The sequence below is a fragment of the Argiope bruennichi genome, chromosome 1 (assembly GCF_947563725.1).
Source record: "Argiope bruennichi chromosome 1, qqArgBrue1.1, whole genome shotgun sequence".
Classification (NCBI taxonomy): Eukaryota; Metazoa; Arthropoda; class Arachnida; order Araneae; family Araneidae; genus Argiope; species Argiope bruennichi.
This window is the reverse complement of record NC_079151.1, coordinates 137,144,867-137,155,975: the sequence shown is the minus strand read 5'-3', so window position 1 is coordinate 137,155,975 and position 11,109 is coordinate 137,144,867. Positions and strand designations below refer to the sequence as shown.

At 31.2% G+C, this 11,109-nt stretch overlaps 1 protein-coding gene across 1 annotated transcript; it reads right to left on the bottom strand.

The window, feature by feature from the left end:
• Positions 1 to 242: 242 nt before the first annotated feature.
• LOC129969071 (thrombin inhibitor hemalin-like) lies at positions 243 to 9,394 on the bottom strand. Its single transcript, XM_056083510.1, has 4 exons — positions 9,237 to 9,394; positions 4,366 to 4,566; positions 2,111 to 2,299; positions 243 to 340 (listed from the first exon to the last, which is right to left on the bottom strand). The coding sequence occupies exons 1-3, from the start codon at positions 9,286 to 9,288 to the stop codon at positions 2,115 to 2,117; spliced, it is 438 nt and encodes a 145-aa protein (XP_055939485.1). The 5' UTR covers positions 9,289 to 9,394; the 3' UTR covers positions 243 to 340; positions 2,111 to 2,114.
• Positions 9,395 to 11,109: the final 1,715 nt, after the last annotated feature.

Sequence of the window (11,109 nt, the reverse complement as noted above, 5' to 3'; positions counted from 1 at the left end):
CGATTTCAAACATATGTGTTTCGGATTCAGAGAGTCTGAAACTTAGATATTCATCAAATACTTTCAGCCATTTTTTTTTTCACTTTTCTTTTTTGGAAAATACTATTAAATATAATTTTCATTAAAAAAATATAAAAAATAAAGCAGAACCGTCTTCCTCTGCCTGCGGGAAAAGTAGAAAAATTGTTCTGGATGTAATGGATTAAAATAAAGAAATTATAGATAAATGAAGAAAAGTCAAAGCAAAGCACAAAAAGATATTTTATTGTGGCTTTACATCATGATATCAAAAAATAAATAGTAGTATTTTCTAGACACTTCAGTAAAGCAAGACTTTCACCTGCAAAACAGAAAAATGGGTGAAAAAATGAATCCCATATTTTTTATAATTAACATTAAGAATAAAAGTGTCAATTTTCTCATGCTCTTCTCTATTGTAACAAATACTTAATCACTCTCACGTAAGGAATTATAATCGAAGCTTGGTTCTCAATAACCATCCACTATATTGTTTTGATAATTAATGGATTAAAAATAATTATTTTAAATTATCTTTCATTAAACTTTTAGAACTGGGGGCATTCTGTAGTCCATACGTCATGGAATTAGAACAATATTATTAATCAAAAATAAGCAAAAATTTCAAGAAAAAAAACAATGATTCTTTGATAATTCTCGTTTCTTGAAGAAGCTTCATAATCAGAACGCACATACAAATGAGATGAAGTTAGCGAAAAAAAAAAAAAATTGTTGTGAAATAATGGATGTTAATCTGTTCATCTATTATAATAAATATTATTTGTTGCAATAAATAACGAAAAATACATTTTTGCAGGAATATTGTATATCCTAAATTTATAGACATTGTTAAAATGCTGGGATCTCAAAATTTGTTAATGTATCATAATATTGTTGCCCAGTATCGAAACAAATCTAAAACCTTGTAGAAAATATTTCTTCAAAACATAAGGCTCAATATTGGCGTGGTTGTATATATTTATATAGAGAGAGTGAGAGAGAGATTGCCTGCAGTATACCGCCAGCTATTGGATAAATCTTATAATATTTTTATTTTACATAAAGCAAAAACATCATATAAAAAACTTATTGTCCGATTTTTTATAATGTTTGGCCTAAAGTATGTCATCATCTGAGTTACTGAAGTGAAATTTGAAATATAATTCATTTCAAAAAGTTCAGATATTGAAAAAGCCTTGTAATCTTGAAAAAATCTAATTCATATTAAAGATTTCAAAAATATTATAGACATAGCCCTCCTATACAAATTTTTAGTTAAATTTTCATTAATAAAACTATTTAAAAATTCATTTTGTCAGGTAATAGGTCAAATCATCCCACAAATAAATATTATAAATGAAAGAAAGAAAATCAAAATAACATTTTTAGAACCTTCAATTACATATTGTATTTTTTTATAAAATAAAAGAGTACCGCAAACTACTGGCTGAAAATTAACTATAATTATCTTTACCCGTTAGATATGGAAACCAAATTCAGTACATAATTATTTTACAAAGATAGTTACTTTCCAAAAAACTTTTTTTTTTCAAAATTTGGATGTATCATCGGTAATGTTTTTCTTCAATAGCTACATATCATATTATCACGCAAAAATCCTTTTTTAAGCCATTTCATAACACAGAGTGTTGAATTTTACATTAATAATGCCAATTTTATTCTATATACTTCTTTTCTGATTTTTGTGTGTATGTTTTTTTATATATATATTTTAAATGTAATTCACAAAAATGCATTTGACAGCTTTAGCCATTGATTTTATGCACTTGTGCATTGTAGCGATATTGCATATATATTTAACGTGTCCGGTAATTATTAATTCAGTTAAGAGTAAATTTTTAAAAACTTTATAAAGACAGATCAATCAAGTTTAAAACATTAACATTCTGCAATATTTTAGGCTAGTAATTATATGTTCAAACCTCCATAATTTTTTTTTTTAAATCTTCATATTAGTATAGATATTTAAGACGTTAGGTGAAGTATAGATATGTACTTAGTATACATAGGTATTTAGATAAGTTAGGTTAAGTATAGATATGTACTTAATATGCATAGGTAAAGTTCTTACTCTTTCAAGCCAAACAAGTTTCTTCACATTCCTCTTTGGTAAGGAAGTTGTTGTCGTTTGCACCGCAACCACCATAGATGAACTCCTCGCATTCCCCACTCTCCTTGTTGAAGTAGTACCTGCGGAAGGCGGCAAGGCAGTGGCCGATGACCTTGGGTTGATCACAGGCGGATTCGTCTACAAAAAGCTCTGAAAGAAAGATTGAAAAATTGAGACATATTCCTTTGGATCATTGGTTTATTGAATTTAATCACATGACTGTGTAAAAAATTATGGGAAAATGTAAATTCAGGAAGAATTTTTTACTTTGTCATAATGACAAAATAATTCTTAAATAGAAGTAGTGTTGGTTGTCACAGTGATAAGTTGAAACATGCATTTTAAGCAGAATTTTTTAAAAAAATGTTTGATTTTTTTTAAATTTTTATGAGAGGCTGTATTACATCAATATCAGCAACCGACACAGGTAGTGAGAGGTTGAGAACATGTTCTTCATTTTAGTTACGTAATGGGGAATATATCTCGTAAAATTTGATTCAAAACAAGCTAACAGAATTTTTCAAAAATATTTGATTAATTTATTTTTTCTATGTGTAGAGGTTTAAAATAATTATTTTAATTTTTTAATCGTAGTATTTATTATTAATGAACAAAAATGTTCGAATTTATGGAATGGTACAAGTTGTCGTAAAAGCTGTAAGCCAGTTATTCTACAAATTGTGAGAATTATTTTGGTTTATGTTTGTTATTGTTTCCTGTGGCACTTTACAAACCTGCTGACGAATTGTCAGCGATTTAAGTGAAGTGTGTAGTAGCTTCTGTTGGTAAAGGCCCCTGAGCACATGAGGGCACTTCTAGCTCATATGAAGGTACACTCTCACACTCGCTTTCACAACCCCTTTTTAAGAGGCTCTTTGTCACACCTCATAGACAGAACACAGGATAACTGCCCAAACCAAAACTCGCCCGGGACGCCCGGGTCACGGGGATGACGCGCTACCCCTAGGCCTAGTCGTCGGCTCACCCGAATCCCTCCCGAAAGATTCACCTCGGAAAGGTGGCTTAATTTCCTCCCAACTAGAAACAACTTCCCAATGCAAGAAAATCTTCCTTCCTAACTGTCCCACCAAAAAAAGAAGTAGAGAAAAAAAAACTACTTATTAACATAATTAATAAGAAATGAAAGCAAGAAAAATGGATAATAGGAAAACAAAAATTTAAGAAAAAATTTGCATCTGGGAAGATAAAGATAATAAGATGACCATGCTAGAAACTGCCATATGACAAAACTCTCGTTTCACCAAACGTGATGTTGGAAACTACCAACCTGGTGTCAAATTAATTATATATTTTATTACTATAAATTTATTTTGTCACTTATTATTAAATTTCAATTTAATTCATTTTATACAGAGCACTCCTCAACTTAAGTATTATTTCTGTAAACTATTCAGTAGACAACTATATCTGTATATTCTGTAGGCAACTATTTCTGTATATTCTATAGACAACTATTTCTGTAGAAAAAAAATTGAGCGTTATCCGTTTTATCACAATTGCTATAGTTTCATCCATGAAGATAAGAATAATACATTTGTTTCATCAGGCTTGATGTTATAAACTACCAACCTGGTATCAAATTAGCTGGTTGGAGTTATAAAAATTATGAGCAAAGGCATAATCATTTTGACAAGGGAAAATTTTAAACGCGTCCATTAAGACTTTCATTGTGCTCATTATGCTTTTTTAATTTTAATTTTCTTTTTCTATCTGTTTGACTATAAATTTTATAAGATACATTTAAAACAGGTGGTAATAGTTTAATTGTAGTGGAAATAATCTCTCCCGTGGATATTCGAAATAGACAACAGAACCTTCCTTTCACTGATTTAGAAAAAGGAGGAAAACACTTTCTTATTTCTCTGTCAGGAACACTCAGGTTTAAAAGATATTTAAACAATTCATACAGGAAAGTGAGGATTTCAGAACAGAAATAACTGTTCACTCTCGGATTTAGAAACTCACCGCGCTTTTGCATATATGTAAGGAGGCGCTTATTTCATCAAAAAAGGGATGATAGATGAAATGGAAGGAGGAGATGTTTACATATAGCAATAAGCTGAAAAATTATTCACGGTATTAGTAGAGGTAGCAACCGCTCATCTTTCTTCGTACCATCCCTTAGCAAAGTACAATCATCCAAGAGTTCTAGTTTCGGAATCTGAAGATGAAAAGTAACTCTTTAATGGGCATACCGTTTGCACTGTTGGGGCATTGTTCTGGTTTGAGGCATTCCTCTACATCTTCTTTCACCCTGACGTATCCCTTGTCACAGTGGCATCCCGGGTTGCACATACGAATGCAAAACAGAGGAGGGTCCTTGTAGTTGTCGCAGGTGTCAGGGCAGGCTGTCCCGCATTCATCGTAATGAGAGTTTGCTGGACAATCATACTCTTCTGCAAGAAGGAAAATATTAGTAAGTAGGCAATTAGTTATTATTTTAGGTCTTAAAACCAATATTCTTTTCAGTTTTGTAAGATGTATTGCAAAGAAACAAGAATGGAGAACAAAGGTCAACCACTTATATACTATACATCACTACTATACATCATTCTGCTTTGAGAATTAGCTTAGGAGCATTTCGCACCTCGCCTGTGAATAGTCTGTATGTTCTCTGCCATCATCTACCACTGAGTTTACGGCGTGAAAAATTATCTGCCCAATATTATCTTCGAGCACTGTCTGTTCCGAAGCATCCTGTGTGTTCTTTGATATTTCCGGTGAGTCTTCGGAGACTTTATAATGCTCGTCGCTCTCACGTACTTCCATTCTGCGAGAGAGTTAAACTGCTCCTTCGTGATTATGGACTTCATGATAAGGTAATCCAGACTACCGATTCATTTTCCTTTCCTCCTTGGAATATTCCTCAGTTTTCATTTTTAAATCCCTTCTCTGGTTTTGGAAAGCAGAGTACTTTCCCTATTGTTTACCAGAATCTATTTTATTCTCATTGCTGTCAGTATTCAGATTACTTAAAAATATTTACGGATGGTTCAAAATCAGATGGTCATGTTGGTTGCGGAATTGTCTTTGATACCGACATATTTAGTTACCGTCTAGACTCATCTCTATCTGTTTTATCCGCTGAATTATTAGCCATCTTTTATGCTCTTCAAAGGATTTCACTCTCTTCTGATCGTAAATTCTGTATCTATACTGACAGCATGAGTTCACTGACAATGTTTTCCAACTGTAATAATCAGATGCACCCGATTGCCTTGGAAATCCTTGATCTTCTAAGGACTTTAAAAAACAGGGATTTTAAGATATTATTTTGCTGGATTCCGAGTCATGTCGGAATCGCTGGTAATGAGCTGGCGGATAATGCAGCAAAGAAAGCATCTTTGCTTTCACAGCGAGACATCCCGTTCTGTGATGCTAAAAATATTTTTCAACGTCGTATGAATTCACTCTGGCAGGAATCATGGAACAATCATACTAATAACAAACTTCATAACGTAAAACCTATTATTTCACTCTGGCCTTGTTTACCAGTGCGAGAGCTAGACGTCAAATTGTCTAGACTCCGCATTGGTCACACTCGTTTCACTCATAAACACCTTTTATTCGGTAATCGAGCTCCTATCTGCTCTAGATGCCAAGGGATTTTAACCGTTCTTCATCTTTTAATAGAATGTCCTAATTTTAATCATCACCGTTTGAGATTTTTTTAATGCTTCATCAGTGGATATGCAAATGCTTGTGGGGGAACATCCCCACAAAAACCTTTTTCAATTTTTAAAAGCAATTGGATTTTACCATTTTATTTAACATTTAACTTTGTTGTTTTTACCTTGTTAAAATTTTTAAGAGTTACTGCTTTGCAATTTTATCAGTGTTTATTTAATCAACTGTAGGATGTAAAGTCTAAGACTATATTTTAACCATATATCTGGCGCAGTATAGTCAGATATGGCTCTTGCGCCAATAAACACCAATATCCATCCATCCATCCATCCAAAGGCACATGGATATATTGAAAGATAGCATAGATAGAAATTATGGGTGAGTCCTAAAGACTACCACCGGCTATAGTATAACTCCTCCCGTAAAAGGTGCGTCTCGTCATCAATAGAGGATAGCTGACCTCACACCATTTCTGTACACACCAGGATAACGAGAACCAACCATAAATATAAGCAAAAGATAAATATAAATAAAAAAAGGATTTATTTTAGATTAAACGGAAAGAAAAAAATTACAAATATATGGTGAAAACGAGTTTCTTAATTTCAATGAATTCAAATTGATATGATTGATTTTTTGTCATAATTTCGAATAAAAACTGAATACATTCGAGTTTGTTTCATCAATATAATTTTGGATTAAAAGTGAATATCTCGTATCTTCAAAGACATCAAAGAGCAACTCAAGATCCTTTAGCCTTTCACAAGACCTGTATCTTATGAAAATAATTGTTTTGACATCAGTAGAAGCCTGCATTCCTATAAAGTTACTATCATCTTTTTTTTATCGTATTAGAGCTTTCCCAACATATTGTGCATGATATTGATTTATATCAGCTGAGATTTACTTCATTTTGCTTTCTCACCCATTTAGCATTTTTGTATATATTAATTTTCGTTTCATGCATCTATTAACTTATTTATTTTAATTTTCTCACTCTTTCAATTATTTTTGAGATTTTGATTAAAAGTGGATTTCTATTATAGTGGTTGAAACCATATATTTTTTTAATCAAAGTGAGACTTTATGGTATGTTCTCAGTTCCTTAAATGGCTTCTTATGGAAAGTGTATTTTCACAGAACAAATTTAATATTATATGTTATTTCTTTCAGGATATTGTTATTTTTAAAACTTATGTTATTTCCAAAAACATACATTGACTGAAATTATCATCAAGATGGAAGAATTTGTACTTTTGTTTCAACATATAGTGGAATTCTATAAGAGTTGTCCGAAGGAAAAGTGGAAAAGTTGAATGGAAAGAAAATCTTTATTGGAAATCAAAAGAAATCGCCATGAGTGTTGTAACATAGGTCCCATCGTTTAAGTATCAGGTCTTTGCCTTTGCTGTAGAAAGACGGTGGTTTATTCTTGAGGAAGTCCTGCATAGCGTCATTCACTTCATCGTCCGAATGGAAAAGTATCCCATGTAATGCTTTCTTAAGTGGTCCAAAGATGTGGAAGTCACGGGGTGTATTGTACGCGGGTGTTCCAACACTTCCCAACGGAATATTTTTAAGGTCGTCTGGGTTTCACGAGAGACGTGTGGGCGAGCATTATCATTGAGAAGAACCACTTGTTATATAAGAAAGCCTGGCCGTTTGCTTTTAATTGCTTTCCATAATTTAGTCAGAATACTGCAATATTGTGTTGAATTGATAGTACTCCCTTGGGGAAGGAAACCATTCAAGAGTGGTCCACGTCAATCAATGAATCAAAAACCGTACTATCAAGCGCTTTTCCTATCTGGACGCATCCATGTAAAGCAGGATATTATTTTCGACCAGTTTCCTCTCATACGAACAGTTTTCATTGTTGGACGCCGTATGCAATGCACACCTCCTACCGTCTTTTATATCGCTGTTCGATGGCGCTGCTATAGCTGCAGCCATTCTGACGTAAACGCGTGTGCACTTTTCATTTGGGCGACCTTCATAAAATAATATTAATGTATAACTTAATATAAATGAACCACAAAAAAAGCGTTACAGTAAACATGACACTGAAAGAGCATTCAAAAAGCCATAGTTGCATATTAAACGAAACAATAAAATAAAAAATACACAAGCTTTGAAATAAAAAGTTAATGCAAACTGCATATTAATACACATTTCATTCAAATATAACTAAATAAATACACATTTGAATGCACATTCGAAATAAATAAATCGAAAGATGTTGAATTCAAATATTTAACCTCGTTTATGCATCCTTATTTAAAAGCAGTCCATTCTTGTCTTCAGTAAAACATCCATATTTCAAAGAAATCCTTACAGATTCCGTGCTGCTACAGAAAGTCCAAAGAATTGATACATTCTTGTATAATAAACATCTGATTTTCCCACTTAGTTGCAGAAGACAGAAAATTTTTAATCTATCCATAAATTCAAGGAAAGAAGGGTTTATGATTGAATACCATGAATTTAATGTTATTTTCATTGGCATAGTAAGACAAATGTAGTTCCCGGCAACTTTTGATGTATTTTTTACTGTTAAGCTTGCATATGTTCCAATTAATGTAATTAAATGATTATTATTAATAATAACCAATAAAAATGATTAATCGATTTATCATATCAACCATTTATTATTATCTGTTACTATTAATAAAAACAGCGGTTATTATTAATAATCTATTAATCATCATACACATATGTAACATATATACATATTTGCATACACAAATATAACACACTAAAACACCTGTATAAAAACATAACCAGGGCTCAAAAGAGTAAAACGTTTTGAACTTTTACAGCATTTTCTTTAAAGTAAATGTGAAAAATTAATAAATTGTACTTGATAATATACTCATTATTTCTGGAAAGGCCGAAAATTCGCTTTCAAAATTGGATCAAAACTTCACCATTACTCTGTAAATACTTATGATGACGCCTATTTTTCAAACCCAGAAAGCAATAGTAATGATGTAATAATATAATTTACTCATATTTCCCCCTTCTCAAAAATTACACTACAGGATATTGCAATTTAATTCTTTATCTTAACTATAACTGTACCTATTTCTATCTTTAATTTCGGCTTATAATGTATATGTTTTCTGGTTTTAAATCATTTAGTATTATTTCATCTTACTTTCTTTGAATAATATTTCTCGCCAGCACAAAAGATCCATGATGTTACTTTATATGTTCACTTCCATTTTCAGTTAAAATACTTCACTGCTGAATAAATATTTAAAAAGCGAAAAATTCTAAAAATCAAAATGTGTTGGTTTCTGTCTCTACAGGAGAGCCTTGAAAATACGTGAGACTTCCTTTTTTCGAAATAATAACCAAGTGATATTTCTACTGGTGGAATTATTTAATTTTACAAGTTATGTGGAGTTTTATTACATATTTTTAAAATGTAACTTACTTGGAAGAGCAAACGCCGCAGCTACAACCGATAACAAAATCAAGACTTTCATTACGTTCTCTTAAAGAGAGACACCAAAATGATAAATATATTTTTCTGAAATTACTTTTATAGCCAATAATCAGTATGGCTCTTGTCTACGCATCGATAGTGAATCAATATTTAAAAGCGAAGGGAACAAACACATGTTTGAGGTTATCAGTTAAGAAGATACAGAGAAGCATATAGGCACTCTCGCCATTTTAAGATTTTGCATATTCAGAAAAGAAAGGAATTGTTCCTGATAAGAATCAAAGATAAGTAGTAATTTGAAAGAAGTGACAAGGTAGAGTTTAAGATAATAAATTAACTTTCCTTAAAAAGCAGCAATCTGTATAAAAAGGTATCAAAAATTTTATGTACATATTAAATCATACACATATTTCAACTAGTTAAGTCAATAAATGTGCCTTTTTGCTTTTTTAGAAATCACTTTTCTTTACTGATATAAAACTTTTACTGGTTCCATGTTTCAAATGTTTCAATTTTATATCCACTTTTATCCATGTTTCAAATGTTTAGCACTTCTCAATAAAAATGCATCACTTAAAACTTTTATGACTGTAACAATATAAATTTATAATGAATACATTCATAATAACATTGAAAGGAAGGCAATGCTGATATATTTTCTACAGTAGCACAATTATTGAATTATACCTCAACCATGTTTTCCGAAATTCTGATTGCCATAGAAAACCAAAAAGAATTGCTACGATGCTGTTGAATATATGTTCTGTTAAATAATAAATGATTGCATTATCGTTATTTACTACGGAGACATTCTTTAAGTAATATATAAGTCTAGTGAATGAAACATGATAAAATCTATAGTATTATGTTAGAAATGCTCTTATAAATGAATCTTGCTGTTTATAAATGAAGATCACTCATCTTAAATACTAAAGGAAATTACTTTTTTTAATAAAAAAACGATATATATCACATGATAAAAGTGTACTTGAATATAGAAATCTGCTATATACCAATTCCCGAATACTTGTAAATTTTCTTAGCTTAAGCTTGTAAAAATCTAGCTCTTCAGTTTTGAAATACATTACTATTAAACAAAAATCACAGTAAATTATTTTTATGAATGGGAATTAAAAGAAAACCGTTTGAAGATCGTGTATACCATTTGAAATCTATAAAACTTGTTTCAAATTTTATTTTAAAATTATATGAGTTTATTCTTAATTTATTGATATATTTAGCTGCATTTTTGTCCTATTTTTTTAAGAATTCTTTTGGTAAAGATGAAGTTATTTGAACAGCCGTCAAAGTGGAATGTACCTCAACTGGTTCCTCCTCCCTGAAATTTCGGATCCTGCAAGCAGAAAAATATTTCACATTCAACTTTTTATTTATGTGCCACATTTACAAGCATGGCGGATCTCCGGTGGAATTCGACTTGGGCATTGAACTGTTTTAAGCCGATATCTTATCGAGACGCACACGTAGCTATTCAAAATATTTTTAAACTTTTAAGTCTACATTTTTTTTTTCTAAATTTGACTAACCCCTTCATTCTAAAAAATCTCAGAACTTTTAAACATCTTTAAAAGAAAACGGAAAATATTACTCACTCTCAAAAACAACAATGGTCTTTAATCTTTAATGTTATTCATCTCTGAAAATAATGACTCGTAGGCATAGGAGATAAAAATATGTTTAAAATAGTACGAGTCAGCTTCTACAAACCATTAAATGTATCTGGAATCGAATTCCATGTTTCCAAAATCTCGTACCTGGCATTTTTACTTATATTGCTTTTTAATCTTTCTGCTTCATTCAATTCCAATTTTTTACTTATTTCAATAAATTTTTGAATCCG